The sequence below is a fragment of the Styela clava genome, chromosome 13, assembly GCF_964204865.1.
Source record: "Styela clava chromosome 13, kaStyClav1.hap1.2, whole genome shotgun sequence".
In the NCBI taxonomy this organism is placed as follows: domain Eukaryota; kingdom Metazoa; phylum Chordata; class Ascidiacea; order Stolidobranchia; family Styelidae; genus Styela; species Styela clava.
Genome location: NC_135262.1, coordinates 15,363,059 through 15,384,505, shown reverse-complemented (window position 1 = coordinate 15,384,505; position 21,447 = coordinate 15,363,059). Strand labels below are relative to the sequence as shown.

Sequence of the window (21,447 nt, the reverse complement as noted above, 5' to 3'; positions counted from 1 at the left end):
TTGTGGAATAATATCGCCAGATGAGAACAGAACAACCTAAGTCACAATTTTGAGGTTGAAAAAAATACAAAAAAACAAATTTGAATTCCAATATCCTTTAATTTCTAGATATTCACACTTAGTAAAGACCTGAGCTCTGGTTATTTCAATATGGATGAGAATATCTTTGTAATCAATATATTTTGGCACTTCCCTTCTGTTTTTTACCCCCCAAAAAGGCCCATTCGGTTTTCAACAACTTCTGAAATTTTTTGTATGGTATGCAAAGTAAAACGAGGTGACTTAGGTCCAAGTTGCACTGAACAAATTCTTAGAGATGTAAGTTTCAGACATTTTATTTCTGATGTCCAAGCCCATCATAGTGGAACTTATGGCTATTCTGTTCTTAACTTCTACAAAATATTATAGTCCCAAGTCCAGCTAAAATTTTTATTATTGAGAACTTCAGGATTTCAAGACCACCATCTTGTAGAGCATGGCTCAAAACCCCAAAGTATTGAAAAAAGTGAATTTCCCCAAAACGTGACTTAGGCCCCTTATATTTTAATCCGGCGATATCTGGTCAACGATATTTAATTAATTATGAGACAAATTTGATTTAAACAAAAACATAGCCTACATATCGACACCTCAAAACCAAACAGTGCTAAGTCCACTTTTCCAAAAAATGACATTTTTCAATTGCTGATTTTCCTGGACTTAACTCTACATTTTGGTCTATTTGCCTTATCTCTAGGTGCTCTAGCTAGATCTCAAGACAGCTATGAACATAACCCTGCTTTTTTTTAGGGCATTTGAGAACTAAACAGAGCTGTGTCTACTATAGTGGACTTAGCTCTGGATAACTGCATTGTAAGTTGGGGCTAAGTCCGTTTTTTGGACATAGCTCCTCTTAAAAAATATAATACAAAGCGCTAAGTCCATACCAGCCTCTATAATAACATAATAAAGGGGCCCTAAGTCCAATAAAATTGCTTCTGGTCCAGAAAATTGAGAGCCAAAAAGGGTTAAGTCCAAAAAAAAAAACCCAAAAAAATTGGGGCGGAGCACAATTTCTTCTATACCATCTAAATATGGCCTTCATTGTAACTTTGGTGGACCATAAAAACTAGACATCCTTGATGTAAGGTATTAGAGAAATAAAAAAAAGAAACAAAAAAAAAACGTTTTTTGCGCTTTTTTCAAAACTAGAAAAATGGACTTAGCCCAATTTGGATTTCATGCGTCGATATAGGGGCATATCCAGAAATTTCTAGAGAAAGTGTACCAATATGGAGGTAATGAATTGTGTTCGCCTACTTTACATCAAATTGTATAAAGGGACTGAAACCCATGGGTATGTTCACTTGGCTAACACAGACAGCCCCCGAACTGGAACCTGCGTCGATATAGGGGCATATCCAGAAATTTCCAGAGAAAGTGTATCAATATAGAGGTAACTAATTGTGTTCACCTATTTTACATCAAATTGTATAAAGGGACTGAAACCTATGGGTATGTTCACTTGGCTAACACAGACAGCCCCCGAACTGGAACCTATAGGCAGGGGGTATATTCACTTGGCTAACACAGACAGTCTCCAAAACTTGTAATAGAACTGAAAAAGGGAAAATCGGTATAAAATTATGGACATGGTACAATAGTATAATTTGGATACACAGTTTTTTGAATTATTAACTTCTTCATGAACAATAGTCCTCAAGTTCCGTTTAAAACCAATCTATTAAAAATTGCATACAAGTGTGTTGAATGTCCAAAAAAGCATGATACTAATATATATGTTATCCTTTGCTAATGTAAATGAATAAATGACCTGTCATATCTGTCTTATTATTAGTAAAATATTATTTCCTACACATGATTGCAGGACTTTTTCATTTAGAAACGAGAATTCGTCACATGCTGTCTGTGAAGCGGAAAGTTTCAAGACCTAACTTCACAGTTAATGATTTTATACTTATCCGCTTATGTCACTGATCTTTCTGTATACATTAAATATTCTCACAGAAAAAAATTGAAGCGAAATATAATCAAATAAATTAGGTTTTAAAGTGTTTTAATAATAACTTGCAAAGAGAATTTATCGATATAATATATAGTTTGATGGCCCCTATAAGTGTAATTATTAAAAGACGTTGAAAATTCCAATAAACACTCTTTAAAATAACATGAACTCGGTTGAGATATGTTATTAAGAACTGAATTCATAATAAAATAGAAATGCTTTATATATCGTCAAACGCAAAAAATTAAAATATCAAACTAAAATAAAAACTTACTAAAACTACAAACTAGAAAAAAGACGGAAAAATTACAGGAAGTGAAAACACATAACTGCCAAGTTGATATGAATAATGCCTATTCAATTATTTTCCACTTCCCATGCATTGCACTAGTAAATTTGCATGTAATGAATAGGCAAACACACCATAATTAGAATAGCTAACTTAGTTCAGTTCAGTTCAACAGAATTGCATCACACTACCTTACGTTCAATTTTATATATTTCCTAATGTAGCAATTTGAATCATGGATTCTATGTTGAAGTTGTTTATTTGAGAGAAAGTCTAAATACAAAACAATCAAGATAAAAAAAAAATTACCTTTGTGTCCAGTAATGGTGACCTCTATGACCGATGCAATCTTCAATTCCAGCCATTAGATGGTCAATCAACTGTGAAAACAATATATTACATTAGCATCCTTAGCTAAGGGTTTCCAAACTGGGTCTGCAAACCCCTGGGGGATACACACAATGTGGAAAGAGTCGGATCAATCTGTAATGATTGATTTCAATCGAAAAGCGGTTGCATCATTTTGGTTGAGCGTTGCGGACAAATATTCATTGCTGTGAGAAAAAGGCAATTGAAATTGTAAATATATGTGTGAGTCAGCATTTTTAGCTCTAACCAATATGATGACAGAATACAGGTCGAGACTTGCCGTAAAGTCGAACCTATTTTTTATTGTCACAAAAATGCTCCAAGGTTTGATAAATTGTGCAACCTCATCCATCATAGAATGTTGTTTGTGTTGTAAATGAAATATTATCCTTCCTCGTTCGTTAGGCACAGAAATTGATACGACATAGGATGCGGGTCCGTCAAAAATAAAATTCACAAACAGGGGGCCGTGGCCCAAAAAATTTGGGAAACTCTGCTTTAGATCATACAAAATAAGAGAAATGGAAAGAGGAAAGATGGGGACCAGCAATTTTGTTCATACCTCTTATTCTAATTGAGACCTGGTACAAGATACCATTCATTTCTGATGTGTTGGGAGCTCCAGTATTATTTTCGAATGAATCAAAATCTCCAGTTCGGCATTGGCAACCCAATTTTTTACACCCTGGGCGAAATTGTGGGTGTGGAATTAGAACCCAATATTTTGTGAGTTCAAACATGCTTTACAATGAATTGTATCGTGATGAGGGGTTTAACAAATGATAATTTCAATGACTTAAAATGTTCATATTTAATTCACTCAACTCTTCTGAATTACAAATTCTAAAGTAACAAAAATTTGATATACTGTCTCTAGATTGATAAAGGTGAAAATTTTAAGTTTTTTTTAAATCGAAAGAATATAAATGGCTACCTTTCTCAATGTCAAAAAATGACCGAACATTACCTATATTAATTAGAAATCAGTTAATCATACTGCATGTCTAATTTTAATGAACAGCAGACGCAAATTTATAAATTTTTAATGTCAATGAGGCACACCCTAATCTACCAGACCAGAATGAAATGTAACACTGACTGCCTGTCATTTAAGTCAATTAGATTTACGACGAAATGAAATTATGTTGTACATTTGTTTCCGATATTCTTTGTTCAGGTGTCGCTAAGAATATTAAATTACATCCACTCAATTATTTAAATTAGTTTGTGACATATGCTTAAATAAAAAAATAGAAAATATGTTTGTTTATTGTTTACACTTAATAAGTGAAGTAAGGCTGACGCCTGACGCGGCAATCAATAAAAAACAAAGCCATTCAACTAGTGATATATTTTCCATCAAATTCATAATTAAAAACAACAAATACTTTCTATCTTGTTAAATGGGAATGATTTATAAAGGATAAATCTGCCAATTTCAATGAAAAAATGAGCATCATGAAAATTTTAAATATCAAATATTTGAAAAAATGGAAAACAACTCAAATTTGTAGTCAATTTCCCCTAAAATAAATGTCATTATCAACATTTTTTCAAAAAAATATCAGAAAAAAACATAAAAATTTAAAATAGCATCTCATTTGTGAAATTGCAACACTATTTTTAACCCCCTGATACACTCTTTACGCATTAGGCCATCGCCAAAATAAATACTCCATACCCTCATGTTAATGTCTTCAAACATCGTTTCTTTATGTTCATCTGCCGTCGCTACATGTAGTAACTCGACAATTGGTCGAATAGTCGACCCCTGCGAAAAAAATTAATAAGAGAAACCAATTAGAAATGTTACTAATATGTCACCAAATATTTATTTTTCGGTCGTTGGTAATGTCAATGTTAGCACAGACACCGCCATTATCAATGTTTGTCTAACCTGTTTTAAAATACCATTGAACCAGATGTCTACTAACTACTATACGAAAGGAATTTATCAAAAGACTACAAACTAGAATATTATTTTTTTAAATCAAAATTAACGGAATGCACTTATGTGATCTGGATGTGTGGATAGTTTTCCCGTATTTCATTTTTATATGGTGAATATTGATGCATTTCTTCCGAAAAAGGCAATGTGCTGAGCAGTGAGCGGCCACTAACGAAAAGTACAGTAACCTAAGAAGATACTATTTTCAGAAGAATCAGAATTTTTTCGGTTTAGCATTGCTCACCCAATTTTTTACACCCTGGGTGAGGTGGCAATTCGAGACATGCAACCTGTGATGTCAACACAGTTATTAAGACTAACCGGCATCAATTTTTATTTCAAATCTTGCAGTTGTGTTATCAGCCGGAATAAACAAGATATCCTTTGTAAAATTAAAAACAAAACCCTGGCAGCCTTCAAAAGGGCTAAATAACATTTCAATATAAATTAATTTTCCTGAATTTTTGAAAATCAACGTTTTTGATTTTGAACATTAATTTTGAATTCAATTAATAACAAGATTGTGTATAATATTTATTAAAAATGAGTGAAAAAGCTCACTCAGCCATGAAGTTACCAGCATAGATTGTAATTTGGTTCTAACACAAATGGATATAAGGCACTACCCAAACCAAAAGATGGCAGAAGTCAATTATAATGACAAAAAAGGTCCCTTTCTGAATACTAATTTGGTTTTACTGCGGTGATACAATTCTACATCAGCATCATATCACAGCACCACATACATTCCGATCACCACATACAAAGATTGTTACAAACCACAAACCACTATGACACAATAAAGACAACGAAAATAATTATCCCTGACATTAGCCAAAACAAAAATAATTCTAATTTCGTACCTTGCATATGAATAATTCTAATTTCAAACCCTGCACATAAATAATCCAGACCAAATTTGATTAGTCACAGATTTTATTACTATAACTCAATACAGAGAAGCTAATGCATTTTAATAAAATAACTTAATTAGAATGACTCGACTGCAAATATAATTATGTCTAATGTACGAGAAATGTCATTTTGTCCACATAACATTCATAATTCTGAAATTTATTTGATTTGTTTCGGACATCCACGCAAACAAGACTCATGAATAATAGAAAATCCAGCCCTCAGTAAATTAAGATTTAAAAGTTGATGAGAAAAACTGATTCCAGCGCCTAGTAAGCTGGAGTCACTACACAACAATTAGGAATATTGACTAAATAAATATAAGTATTGATGGAAAATCCAATAATGTAGAAGTTCTGGTTATTCATTTGTTTATTGACTGCTATTTGGCAAACAGAGATAATACTAGTCTTAGAATATTGATGGTGTACAATAGGATGACATAATTTCTGATGTCTTTTTTATAGTTTACAAAAAAACTTCCCCCATTTATACTATCCAAATTGCCAACTTCTTTCAATACCAAAGTAATTTTCTAGTTTGAAATCAATTTGCCCATAATAAGAAAATTAGTTTTATATAGACCATGCTTCACCAACCATGATCTAATGATAAATCAATTCTGAGATTGCTCGCAAAAAGCCATATGTTAGAAGACATTTTAATCAATGTTAAGAGTTCAATAGAGAAGTGATTTATTGGCACTGTGACATCATAAAAGCTTTTACGAATATAACAAATGAAGACAACTGTCCTTCTTTACATAAATGAATTTGATCATGATAAACATTCATGGTCATGTCACTTTGAATATTCTTTTTATTCTAAAATGTTTAGCATATAACACGAAGCAATACATTATTTCCATATTTAATGACATGAATGCATATGAAATATCAATCGGTAAACTTGATACAACTGCACTAATTCTTTTTTTTATATATTTGCATGCTTGTTCTGCGGAGGGCTGTACAATTATCCACTGACCTTACTAGGATCGTATAAAAAACGGACATATTATATCATGAAATGTATTTAATTAAAATATGGGGTAAAGTTGACAACAATATAAATATCTACATAAAGAACGAAGGGCAAACCTTGACCCTTTTGTGCAAATATCATTTTAGGTCAGAGTATATAAATCTTTCAAAAGTACATTCATCGCAAAAGCCAAAAAATGTCATTTAAATGATAACATCGTTTTGTTATCTATATTCCTAACAAAACATTAGTCCTAATAAATATTTTAAAACACCATCCCAACATAGAAAATACCGATAAACAAAAAAAGATTCACACCAAATGTTTTTTTTATCTTTTTTTAAAAAGCTTGGAATCATGATACAGATAAGCCTGTCGAAGAGAACATGTAAATTAAACTAAGATTTACCTGAACGAATGATGTGAACAAAATGCAAACGATGCAAGCGCAGACCATTGTTTTGATTGCCGGAACAACTTCTGACGATGTGAGAGAAACCAGTGAAAAAGCAATAGCTCCACGTAAACCACCATAAGCCATAACAAATTGATCAACGGCGTTGATTTTATCCAATCGAATATAGTTTAGAATCTTTGTAAGAACAACAACGCCTGGAAGTAATAATTTGATTTGCTTTAGGACAGGGGTTACCAAACTTTATTGGCCGCAGGCCATAATTGGAATCAGAAGTATATTCGCGGCCCAGAAGAGTGTAGCACCCGAGAGTGCTTGACAGTTTAGCTGGGGTTCTGTGGATTCACTTTTATTTGACATTTTTTTGAAATATATTTGTTTGACTCATTATGACGCATAATGTCTTATTCCTTCGGAACTGGAATAGTTCGTTGGCAAAGAACCTATAGGACTTATAAATCAGGGATTCTCAAACTTGTTAATCTCGCGACTCCTTCCGATATACAGTATTAAAATTTTCCCCCACCCAACATTGTTATGCAAGCGCACGCTCTTCTCTGATCCTATGTATTCTCTCAAAATCATGATATTTGTGTTTTGCACTAGTTTTAAATATTTGGGTTTTAATAAATCAAAAGTCTAAAAAAGTACATCAGATCTGGTACTTTGTGTGAAATTGGTGTAGTCTTTGCGGCCTTTTAGCCCTCAAATTTGTTGCGCGCCCCCTGCGAGGTCACAACCTCCAGTTTGAGAAGCCTTGCTCTAAACGACTGCTCGTAAAGAGCCTTGTACGGGGCAATTTGAAAAACAATATTTAGGATGTTTTCGTAATTATAAATTATTCACTTTTACATACGAATCACATATCTTACCAATAGCCCTGTATATTGTAATAAATATCAGAGTCCATATAACGAATCCAGTATTCCAGTGTTGCCAGAAATCACTTACTGCTGCAATACCCAACAACATGAAAATAATAGTCTCGCACATTCCAGCAAGCATTTTCATTCCGTATTTTACAGTCGTGTGAGATTTCGGTGAAATGTTGTGCTCGACATATGAATTCATAATAAAACCAGCAAACACAATCCTAAAAGCAAAAACAAATGATATTATACTATAGTTTCTACTATTTTGAAAGCCGGGTATCGGGTTTTAGCAGTCTCAGCGGCAGGCCGGTAGCTCAATATATTATTTTTCTATCTAAACACCCAACCTACTGTTACAACATTGGTACTTGGCAAATGCTGTCTTCAGCCCTTCACAACTTAAAAATCACCATTCATACAGAAATTTTCAAATGCCTGACGGAAATTTACGAGTCAGCAATCATTATGACCTTATATTGAGAAACAGGTTTTGCCAAAAAATTGGTTTCACTTTCAAGCTTCAAAAAGTGCTCCAGACCCAGGGTTTCTGGGTTTGGGTAAACTCGACATGAACACTACTCAAAATATGATGAAATCGCATGTTACAACGACCTACCCCAGGGTATAATGAAATGAGTGAGGAATACCGAACCGAGAACTTTTTGCAGTAGAAGAATGATAAAAATCGAACATAAATCAAAAATATTGGTATGACATTGGCAATGGTGAATTTCAGCACGTAGATGAATTCTCTTGAATAAACAGTGAATTAATTCACAGCTGCCTACGTATTATCACTCCATTGTTATCTAAGGATCAATACTAAATTACAGAAGCGAAAAATAATCACAAATGACGATGTGAAAATAATAAAAAGATAAAAGAATAAAACCGAAAGTATAACTCGAATAATATAAAACAGGTATTTTTGAGCTGATCTTTAACAATAATTGAAGCAATTTTCCACAAATTATTTCGATAAAAATTTACACAAGTTCAAATAAATTCAAAAATAATTTTTTAAAAACATCTTATTCAAGTTTTGCCTCTTTGTTTAATTAAAACTGTGCTGGCTAAAACTGGATAGACTTTCCACAATGACCCTATTAAATATGAAATATTATTCTGGATTACAGCAAATTACACATAGAATCTGAATTTATTTAACGCAGAGTAGGCTGGTGGGTGATGATAAAAGCCAATACCTCAGGGGTCCCTTCTTGGTCCAAAAACCTGTACGTGTGAATTGAAAGTTACATTTTATGAACAATATTTACAGTGTTACAAAACCAAAATGGAAAACAATGAACCTCATCTCATGCCTTTAAATCAAAACAGCAGTACATGTGAAAAAAAGGTTTGTAGAAAATATTTATCTAATAACTGTTGTTTTGCTCTTACAGGCCATAATCTGTGAGGTATAATGCAAACCATACTTAATAATTAAAGCTTGAGGCATTATTAACAACAAGAATTATGAATGAAGGCTTCTGTATCAACAGATTAACGCTTAGAATTTAATTTTTATATGAATATCAATTTTTTTATCAAATTGGACTGTTTGTTACAAAAAATATATCAGATTTATTTGCAATTGTATTTTAAACACATTTTTCAGTAAATAACATAATTTCGCTGACAGAATAAAAATTTACTTTTGATAGCTATACCTAATGATAATGAGTTGATGAAAACTGCGGTGAAACTAATTACACATAGCCTACATTAGTGATTTACTCCACACCACAGGAGGAAATACCATCCAAACACCAAAATAGAAAAATGTACCTAACGATGACTTGCGAAATACCATAAGGGGTTTTTAGATGTGTCATATTATGATCATGTGCAATGGAAAGCAAATTACACCAACCACACAAGTATTTGGTATTTACTCAGACCATGCATGGGGTAACCATGATATTGCAATGATTCAATGAACAGATTGAATATGAATATTCAAACTAAAATACAATATTTTTAAATTCCCATGCAAAAAAGATCTTTTTTGTCATCAACATGTTGTAATTATACACTCCAATTCCAACACATATCACAATTAGTAATATTGCATTTAAGGAATATAATCAATAGCATTTCACTGTACCCACGGGACTTAAAATTATTTTTGAAACTCGTTGGACAGTCTCATAGTATTTATTATAATAATTAATCAATACATCAAAACGAAGATTTTTGAAAAGTGCTCAACGCACGGTCAAACAGGCATTCACTCAGAAGTAAAGGAGATTCATCTCTAGAACTAAGTTACATGTGACCTGTTGAAGAAATGGATTTGTACCATAATCCAATTTTATCATACATTTCATTATTACTTTGGTTTTCATTTTTTTTTCATACATCTAGTAGTGATGTGGAAAAGAGTTCATTTTAACAGATCATAATTATAAGTTTTTACATGAAATCATTATGAGTTTTGTTTTGAATAAAATGTTCAAATTTTGTTCCGTAGAATACAGAATAAAACGGAATAATTCAGATACAGGGTAGCCTACTCAAAAATAAAACTAATCACATAAATTTTGTGAGTACATCTACGAAAAAAAAAAAGGAAAATTTATTTTGACTCTTGAACTTATGTTTGTGTATGATTGTTCCCAATAGTTCCTAGAACGATTTATACAAAAGTTCTCTCTAGAATATGTTCCAAATGACCAGGGTTATCATTTTTTTTGTTTCTACCCTGTAAATGCCATGCAACCATATTATTAAAATTTTCTAATCGGCCATAAATATAATTCCTTTAGACCCAGGAATTTGAAACCAAAATTCGTTTCTCATCAATAATCTCCATGAAATTCAGCGCTTGCTATCCAATAAACTGCAATATTTCCCATGGCACCCGTAACTAATTTAGAATCGAACTTTGAAGACTCAATAAGTTTCAAGTCGATAAAGTAATTATAGAAATAAATTTATAGATTTTTTTACATCCAATATAATTCTTCAGTTTAATTTACCTACAATAATAGACTTCCATCGATATTGTATTATGGGTCAATATAAAACAAATATATAGTAAAATTTGTCTGCTGCCAATTCTAGACTGCAAAACTGCTAGCTTAATTAAAAAAATGTTCTTGTCAAAGATAATTTACATATCCAAAGTTCTGAGATTACTATACCTCGACTATAAGCATTCCAATTTATTATCGTTTGCCAGTAAGAATGATTATGATTAATTAAGAGTATATACTGTATATATTATTTAATGTTAGCTGACAACAAGCACAGTAAATTAATCTCAAAATTGCAATCGGCCGGATATTTTATTATCAAAATCACTAATTTGAAATAAAACAACATTGTAGGTAGTCCAGACTCCAGACAAATTTGCAAAACCTTAAAAATTTGTCAAATAGCATATTTTGGAACGTTTCCATTGTTATTTATTGACAAATTTAAAAGCGTTTGATCCAGTAGTTGTACAGTAAAGGAATACTTTTGTATGACAACAACAACCTGAATGCCCTCAATTATGTGAGGCAAATGGAAGGTACATTTCTTGCCGAAAACAATTTTACATCTTTGAATTCATTGAATTGTTTTCGAAGAAAATGAAACTCAATGACCATTCTAGCTATGATTATAAATTAATAAAAAGGGCTTAATAATAACTGACCCCCAATTGAAATTGAACACGAGGAAAGACCGTTACTAGGGTGAAATTAATTATATAAGAGATGAACCCATGCTTGGCTATTACTTGAATCGATCATAAAACAGTACTAAATTTGTCATTATAACCAATGAACTTACGCAATGATTCCAGAAAGGTGAAATACTTCGGCAGTGAGGTAAGCGAGATAACATGTAACGAACACAAACGTAGGTTCGATAACTCGATTGTTGACTGTGTATTTGGTGATAAATGATCCAAAATATCCATAAATGATTCCGAGTGATAAACCTCCTAATACAACGACGAAAAACGACATTACTGCCGCTATATAGTCGATAGGTAGGATTTCATCCATCTCAATATATTGCTCAAATATGTGATATAAAACCTGAAATAAAAATTGAGAAATTGGTAAGTGTTCTTGTAACATGACAGAGTACATTAAACAGAATGAATCCTTTTTAACTTTGATTGTATTTTCAACAAGATTGTCAAAATGAATGGAATGGAATATTTGAATACATTCAAAATTCATGATCACGGATTCGGGTTATACTGTAGTAAGTGCAGAATAGGCATAATATGATAATAACAAGAATTAGAGTTGTAGATGTGCATTTGAAAAAAAGGAGATTTGTACATTAGTTCTAAATTATTATGACTTATAAAGAAGCCTGTAGTGCAGGGGTGTGCAACATTTTCCGTCGGTGGGGTTATGGGGTATATAACCAACTTACGGACATTTAGCTGGGCCACACAAAAAATAGTTTTTCCATGTAGACTACAAAAAAAATTGAAAAGTTAGCAACAACCAGGGCACCATGGAAAAGGCAGGAGAATAGAATGTGGCCACGCTTCCAGTAATAAAGGCGAAAAGATTTAAGACAGGGACAAAAGCAAAAATCATTATGTAGTTTTACCTATGTGAGTGCCTTTTCAAATATAATATAAATATATAATAAATCAAATAAATAAAAAAAATAAAAATATAAATTGCCCGATTAGAATTTTATGCTAGATGGGGAAAAATCGGAGTGTTGACATGGGCAGCACTAAAAAAGTTGGCGGGCTGAGTTGTGGCCTGTGGATCGTCTGTTGCACACTTCTCCTATAGAACCACTGAGATGATGACATCACCAATAATATCGTTCCTAAGCACTCGGCATGAATTAACTATCGAGATTGAGCCAATCCCGCCCTTTGAATTCAGTTCAAAAAATCAAGGCTAATTAATCTAACTGGAACAATGGAATATTTGTTTTCTATAAAATCTATAGTTCATGAAGGGTAGAAGAAAACAAATTAAATTAATATTCAAAATATGTCCTTGAAAACTAATCTTGAATCTTAAATATTGAATAAATTCTACATAGGATTTGCATAATTCAATAATCTCCACGGAAAGGCAAAGATAGAGAAATTACTAATATTTTATTTGGTAATTACATTCTCAATATCAGAGGCAAAATTGTTTCACAAAGAACAATCCATAAAAACATTAAAATAGAAAACTTCTCCAAACAAGTGGTGTTAACATACCAAAGTTAATCTTGGAAATGTTAACATAGCTGTATGCAAATTGAATAATTAGTCTTGCGTAATCTCAACAGATAACTATATCATCGATTATTTGAAGTTAATTGGAGGAAAGAATTCTAAAATAGCATCTCTATTCTATACAGATAAGTTATCTGAGATAGCAATGTGTTTATTAGACAAGGAATGTACATAATATATGGATGGCTCTGTTAAATTGCTGTTGTATTTCTGAAAAAATGACTTGCTACGACAACTCAATTTCAAATTTAAATACTTGTAAAAAGTAACTATATAACTATCACTTTTTTTCAAGTTTTTCGATGGGCATTACCAGGCCTGATTTTGCCCCAATTTTGTCGTTTCATTCCAATTCACTGTTATGACATTTAACCTTTGTGGCCATATATTTGAGCAATGCCCTTTTATTCAAATTCAAAATCAATGTTATTGTGCAATTTTTAAACAATATTTAGACCAAAAAGAAAATCATTTAATCAATAATATAAGCTGATTGAAGCAAATCGCAAAGCCCAATCTCAAGTGTTCTTTTAATATGGATTAAAGGAGATAAAACGGCTTGAATAATTGATAAGAAAAAACATTGTGTTAATGTGACTATAGGATTATATAATGTTTTTAATACATAAAAAAACAGTTGTTAAATGTGCATTTTTGTATGTGATAAATAGTACTATAATTATTTTAGTCACTCATACAATATAACAACAAATGTTAAATTCTCAATAATTCAGACATATACGAAATATAACATACCGGCAAATCGCATAATTTGTTGTTAAATATTTTCGACTAAATTGGAATTTTCTCATTTACATTAAGTTTTCTTTATTTAGACTATCAATTCTTGTTTGCAGGATGGTATTCACATATTTATGCCTTAGGAAAGGGAAGCCAATAGGATGGCTTATCATATGATGAGTCCATGTTGCGTATAGGATTAGTTAGCCAGTTATTTGACCAGCGGTTATGTGAAACACCCTACGTTGACAAGAAGCCAAGCAATCCTCTGACGCATAATTATCCCCGAACAGAATTCGAACCCACTCAAGTTAATCAGAGGTGCGGTGGCAAGCGTATTTCCAGTGCTCAGTATAATGCGCCACATATGTCATTAACAGGTTTTCATATTCCATTCCAATCAAAAAATAGGAAATTCCAAATTACCTAGGTATGTATTTTATTAAAATGGAAATATAACGTATTCAGATATTTATGACGTTAACAAATCATTACACAAAAATTTGAATGCATGGATTGATTCTGTTTGCGCGTATGTGTGATAAATAACAATAATTTTGAAAAATCACATAACATTGTTATTAATACAAACTGGTATTGGAATCTAATTCCTACGGCTGATATAATGTATGTTTTACCAAAACATGGGTTTATTAAGATGATCTGAACTTTAATAAAGATATACTTCAAACCTGGCCCATGCACAATCAATCATGAAAACAAATATTTGATGGGGTCAGAATTATAATACAGAAAATATAAAAATAGGTGTGTAAATAGGTGAATAATACCAGTGCATTTTTCTACCATTTTGGTTTTTAAATTGATTATTAAAAGTTGACCATTTTGTTTACTGAAGAGCTCATTGATAAGGTATTTTAAATATTGACTCCCAAATACTTAGAAAACAAGATAACATAGTCATAGTGTTGAAACTATTTTAAAATACAAAAACTAAAATGTGGAAGTGGAACAAAACCCATTTTAACAATTAGGTATGATTCAGCAATATTTGACAGAAAAAGAATGGAAATTGATTATTAACTTGCAAAAAAAATCTTTTGTGAAAATATATCTGCTTTTATGTAATTTACCACTGAGAGTGCGAAAAAAATTTATACAAACCTAGATTTTTATTGAAGCATTTTAGAAAAAATGTCACAAATTAGAAATAAATAATCTTAACCAAAATTGCAAGGGAAATTACAATCACACATGTCACCCACCCTACAAAATATAGCAATCACTTTGCTAGATTAATGAAAGATGGTGAATACACAGCAAATGCATGTAGCCCACAAAATTGCCACAAAGTAACTTATATTTGTCAATATTGTCCGTATAATATAAATATTTTTGTATGCCAGTAACGCTTTTACACAATCAATTTTACTCTGTCCAATGCCAAAACCTGACAAATGAAAAGATGTAATGCTTACAAGACAGATTTGATCATTTCTTTGTAGCAGAAAATTATAAATATGACAAAAAACAATTACTGACAACTGAATTTCCCGATAACCATCCAATATGGTGGTAAGCTTGGCTCCAGCTCCACCAAAATGTCAAAGCTACATGGCTCCAGGTTCTGGCTTCTGAGCGTGATATTAACTAGCAATTTTAGCAAATTACCTTTATTTGGGTCGTGAGTTGGAACTGTTATACATGATAATAAAGTTGGGTCGCAAAGTAAAAAACACTAATAACCACCGGAATAAACAGCATGGTAAAGTTTATGAACTGAGGAAGTCACAATTAATAAAGAACAACATTTCTCGATTGAAAAGTTTGATGCCTCAATGTAAAAAAAAATAACTTACCACCGCGACACCATCATTTAGGAGTGATTCCCCAAAAACACAAATATATAAAACTATATTGACATGAATTTCTTCAAATACTGATATTACGGCAACAGGATCCACAGCTGATATTATACTTCCAAATAAAAGGCACTGAAGAAGAGTAATGTGCTGCATCGCTGTAATAAGACAAAAACAATGCAATTGAATCTTTTCTCCATAAAATTCACAATTGCCATACAATCATAGTTAATTTGTGTCTCCTCTATGGCAAATTTCAGATGAAAATTGCAGAATTACATTTAGCAGTTTAAAAGTATAAATTGAACATAAGAATTAATGATCCCTTATTAACGTGGTGGTACATTGAACAAAATTGTGTAGGGATTTCATCATAAAAAATACCTCCAATGCCTATTGTTTAGCCCAAGGGTGTACAATCTGCGGCCCGCGGGCCAAATGCAGCCCACAAGGAAAAATTATGCGGCCAGCGGAGAAGTGGAATTTTGAATGTTATATATAAATATAATGCTTAACAGTGAAACTTGAACAAAACAAAAAAATGAATACAAAAATAATATACCTGGCATAAGTCCCGCTGTGTAAACTCCATATAATGATAATCCAATGGCAAAGGCATTAAATATAGTTCCTATGATTGCATATGTTAGAATGCTTCCCAGATTATCGAAGAAGGGTTCCTTTGGCATAAAATACCCAGCTTCAAGAACAATGGGCGGTAGAATGAATAGAAAAAACGTGTCGGGATTAAAAAGCAATTTGTCAATCTGATGGTCTTTGTTAATCGCGTATGCAATTCCGCCGACAATAAGTCCGAGACAAATAAGAAGACAACTTTCGGGAACTCTTGAGACGACTTTGTGCATGTATTTCGATCGAAAAACTTGAAAAACAAATGAATTTATCAATTAGAAAAAATGTTTGATTAAAAAATTGATCCTAAAATCCAGTGGGAATTATCATTAGGTATGTAAAGTTTTACATACTGTTTTGCTTTTAAATGTATTATGGTAAATATATTAAAATGATTGTCTGCGAGAAATTGTTGAGTAACAATATAATATTATTTTCATCTAAAGCAGATGTTCTCAACCTTTATCTGTCAAGTACCCCCGAGTCACGAAACAATCAACGCGAACCCCCGGTAATCAGACACCGAACAAACTTGTGATATATAATACAATTTTATATTGACTAACGATTTGTTGAAACAAAAATTTATTGGCCAGACGCAACTAAATTAAATCTTCGTGTTGATATTATTGCCCTTGTCCTCCGCCTAACTAAGGAATTCTTAAAATCTCTCCCAAGTTTTAATAAGCATAATCACTTTCCAATGATCACAGCATGCGGTTTTTTAAAAATTCCACAGTTTGCCTGAAAGCCATGAAGTTCACATTGTTGCGCCACAATTACAACAACACAACATCAGGTAAAATCTACGTTTCAATGGACCTTTCCCCGAGCATCGACTTCCTTGTTTACTTCATGACATTGTCAAATCAGCAAGATGCAAAAAGTGACGTTACAATGCTCCCTTTTTGCATCCGCTCAGACACTTTTCTCACTCAGACAGACTTTCAGACATGGTCGTAAATATTACCTCGCGTTTGCGTTTTTGAACTCTATTTGTTAGTTTTCAGTTGTGTTTCGGAAATTTAAATATAAATCAGATAATTCAATGATCACTCTGTCTTCTCAAGAGTTTAATTGCAGTAATATTAAATAATTGTAAAAATAGCTGTGATAGACTGGGCTAAAGTTCTTTAACGGTACTTTTAAAAAACAGATTGTTGCATGCGATGAATCATAATGATGGTAGTAATAAAGGATATTAAAAAGCAGCAACACACAAAAACACGACTGCCGATCAAGTACCCCTGGAAATCTTCTCGTGAACCCCTGGGGGTACCCCAGTTTGAGAACCCCTGATTTAAAGCATGGAGTGGTAATCTTTTTTTGTGATGGGGAGAAGGGTAAAAATTGACTTGTCATAATCTCGGCAGGCCATACAGAAGTTTTATTCAGATTTACTCAGATAAAATATTGTATGTAAAGTTGTAAACTATTATAGATATCTTTTCAAAACATTTGTAAAGCATGAGAATTTTATATATGGCTTCCTTAAAACCGACGTTTGTTTTATTCCACTAGCCACGACTTGAATTTGAAATCGATGTAGTTTATGACTTTGTTGACGACTGATACAATACGATAAGTATATACAAAACCAACAAACCTATTTTAGCTAAACCAGCGAAGATAATCCAAATACAGACAATGAAAGGATTCTCCACTCTTCTCCAGTTTATACTTGCAACATGATACCGCTCTACAAATAAAAAGGAACAAATTTTTTATTACAAATCAAATTTCTATTAACTACTCATTTTATAGGAGAAGAAATGAGAAACTAACATTTAGTTTATAGTACTGACACTCAGTTGTCCTCAGTTGACATTATTTAGACCAATTTGTAAAGCAAAGCATGATTTATGGCATATTAACACTTCTTAATCAAATGGGTTGTAGCATAATATAAAAAATTACTGAATATTTTTAAAAAACCAAACCCTGAGACATATTGTGGTTATTGAAGACAAAATACAAAAAAATAATACTGCAAGAACATGAAATGAATCGGAAAATAGTTTTAAAAAATGTATCTAAAATATTCAAAAGGTAAGTAGGTATTATACAAATTTGCTCTTAAATAGGCTCCAGACAAGCCACTAATGCAGTTACTGCTACAGAATACCTGGATGATGAGAATATTCATCAGAAGATGTGGTGTTGTCATGTGATATTTCATCTAGAATTGAGAATATCAGTGATGATTAAGAAATACAATAATAGTAGCCCACCTATTTATTAAGATGAGAAATATTTACAGATGTGAACAATAATGTGAAACTAGCTTATTTTTGCTTCTTTCATATTACTGCACTGTAGTTTCAAAATGAAAAAGCTTAGGCAAATGCAAACTCATCACCTTAAGGTAATTTCCTCATTTTGAAATTTTTTTAATTATATTCTGAACTGCAGTGGTAAGTGAAAAATATAAAACTTTTTGAAAGAATGTCCTTCCTTCGATGGCCCGTACGTAGTATTACTTTTTGAACAGTAGTAAATTTTATATAAAAAAAAATATCATTGCACCTTCTGAACTTCTTCTGATTCTATGATACCAAACTTGATAATTGTTTTCCTTAGCTTCTGAAACATAAAAATAAAATCGTTAGATAATGAAAATATTGAAGGCTACACACCATATCAAAATGGAGGAAATAGTATATACAAAAAAGTAAACGTCAGAGTAATCACAAATTCAAGACTTCAACTAACCTAGTCATACATGTAAACCAGGGAGACACATCAAGAAATTTTTTGAAGGGGGTCAGAAATTTGTATTTGGCAAATTAGACTTTACCAACAAGCGCATAGATGGGCAACATACGGCCCGCGACAAGATTTTGACCGGCCCGCTGACTGTACATCATGATATTACATTATTACACTTTAAGTATATTACGATAATTTCATTATGTGTCTTTATTTTTTGTAAAGTTTAAACTTTATTTTAAACGCGATTTATAACTTTCTTTCTTGCATTAGCAAATAAATATGTGATTAAGATATTGAATACTATTCATGTTATAATCCGGCCCACTGAAGACTTATGTAACTGATAACAAAAACAGAACAATACTAACCATCTTCGAGGGATATATCATGCTCAGCCGATGAACAACTTGAAAGAATAGAAAACAACAAGAGAATTGTAAACAGAGGAACATATCCAAGAAAATATCCCATTTTTCTTTTCGAAACTGGTCTCAAAAATCTCAGAATGTGGATGTGTAAGAAGAATTATCAACGTCAATGAATTTTGTCAGAAACGAAGCGTGGTAGGGTAGAGTATGCTGTTGCTCGCATCGCAATCATAAACCAAAATCAAAAAGTAAGAAACACAAATTAAATTTGCTGATTGTTGTTAGTAGCAATTTATTTTATTACTGCAATCAGAAAATAGGAAATTAATGAATGACTGTATGGCACGGTACCGCATCCTAGACTGGCAGAATGGGGAAACATTCGGGTCTCGTGTAGTTTCGTACCTAACGTACTTCTAGTAGGCGCAGTATTACAATCTTTTGACATGCCAATCCTAACCCTCACCTGACTACGCCATTCCAAAATTACGTCACAATCACGTCATAGAGCTTGCTAAATACTCGTACGATTGCCCGAAATGTCATCGGCACCGACGATAAAGAACTGACTAACGTCAGCGATCTCTCTCCTATCGGGATCGTTGCGACTAGAAAACGAGAGAAATGGCTGTTCGATTTCGGGTTCTCGTCTGCGTGTCTTGGATGACAGTTCGCATAGTTTGAAGGACTCTATTACAGTATTACGCCACTGTGCCGTTGTAGTGAGGTAATTTTTGGATGATGTGGTCAGGTGAGGGTTAGGATTGACACGTGAAAAAATTGTTATGCTACGCCTACTAGAAGTACCGGTACGCTAGGTACGAAAGTACATGAGTCCCAAACATTCTGTAATAAAAAAAAAACAGCAAAATGTAGCATGCTATAGGGGTAATGGCTATGGGCTTACTGTAGAATAACGGAACCAGTAGGCTACTTGCTGCTGCTGACATTACAGCAAACCAACAAACATTACCGTTACAGCATTAGCATACAGAACCCCCGGAACCATGTTACCGGTATACTGTCTGACTGTTCTGTTATAGTATAACTTATCGGTCTTACTACTTACTGAATACAGCGCAAAACACCGCAAAACAGAGGGAAACAGCGCAAAACAGTGTGGAAACAGCGCAAAACAGCGCGAAACAGTGTGAAGCAGAAAAAAATTTTGCAATGAGTTCGGGGAACCTTGTTTTGAGTTGGAGTACCACGGCAGCAAATTAAAAACACAAACCAAAGTATGTAGCCAGTAATGCTGTAATGGCAGGTCTGCCCCTGCTGGTGACACATTTTGGGTACCATAATTTAGAACATTTTCCATATGGATATGGTTGGCTTTAGGGTTAGGGTTAGGTAAAAAGGGACCTCCAGAAGTGTGTGCACCAAGAATGCGCACAACCTGAAAATAGTATGTGTGTGTGTAGCGGATTCAGGTTGTGCGACATATTGCTGCACATACTTCTGGAGCACCAAAAAGGTAGATAAAATTTCGCATGATGACCTATAATCCGGTACATAACCTTGTAAATATGCCGGAAATAGCGCCATAAAACCATGGCGAGAGGCGCCGTGGTTCTTTCGTGGCAGGAGGTGGTAATGACTGCGTCTCCTGTTTTGCGGTGTTTCCCTCTGTTTTGCGCTGGTTTCCTTCTGTTTCGCGCTGTTCTCCTCTCTTTTGCGCTGTTTCGCGCTATTTTGCGCTCTTTGCGGTGTTTCGCGCTGTATTCATTAAGTAGTAAGACCCTATAACTTATACCTGTATACTGTTGCTATATACCGGTACTGCTTTGGCATGGTACAATGTGAACTCATTCATAAAACACGTAACAAGCGAGTGTTAAATGAAAGTTCGTCGTCGGAACTAAGCTTTACAGTTTTCAGGGAGGGATAAGATACGGTATCTATCTCCAGATCCAGTTACATAAGGCAGCAGGACCGCACGCTAACGAACTGAAACAGTGCGTGCAGCGCTTCTGGTAGTCTGAAGTTTTGCAAAATTTCCCTTTTTTTGTTTGTTTTGATTATTTTCTTGTGGTGCAATAGCGCCATCATGTGTCTAAAAAATTAATTTGGTCATGGTTCACTGAACGTTGTCTTAACAACGAGTCCCTGTCAAAACAAACATGGCGGCCTCCGAATATTTAAAGTTTGCTTGCATTTACCTTGGTAAAAG

The 21,447-nt window shown here is 33.1% G+C and overlaps 1 protein-coding gene across 9 annotated transcripts in view; it reads right to left on the bottom strand.

Annotated features, from left to right (window-relative positions):
- Positions 1 to 19,573, bottom strand: part of LOC120332898 (sodium/hydrogen exchanger 3-like) — a 36,047-nt gene extending 16,474 nt beyond the window's left edge. For all 9 annotated transcript variants that reach the window (XM_039400241.2, XM_039400233.2, XM_078119526.1 and 6 more), the window contains exons 1-11: positions 19,275 to 19,573; positions 18,721 to 18,777; positions 18,320 to 18,373; positions 17,801 to 17,893; positions 16,124 to 16,444; positions 15,559 to 15,719; positions 11,578 to 11,828; positions 7,798 to 8,018; positions 6,920 to 7,122; positions 4,345 to 4,434; positions 2,604 to 2,674 (exon numbers count right to left, since the gene is read on the bottom strand). In XM_039400241.2, coding sequence (XP_039256175.2) covers positions 2,604 to 2,674; positions 4,345 to 4,434; positions 6,920 to 7,122; positions 7,798 to 8,018; positions 11,578 to 11,828; positions 15,559 to 15,719; positions 16,124 to 16,444; positions 17,801 to 17,893; positions 18,320 to 18,373; positions 18,721 to 18,777; positions 19,275 to 19,377 — 1,625 coding nt within the window. In that variant the 5' untranslated portion in view covers positions 19,378 to 19,573. The remainder of the gene's footprint in view (positions 1 to 2,603; positions 2,675 to 4,344; positions 4,435 to 6,919; positions 7,123 to 7,797; positions 8,019 to 11,577; positions 11,829 to 15,558; positions 15,720 to 16,123; positions 16,445 to 17,800; positions 17,894 to 18,319; positions 18,374 to 18,720; positions 18,778 to 19,274) is intronic.
- Positions 19,574 to 21,447: the final 1,874 nt, after the last annotated feature.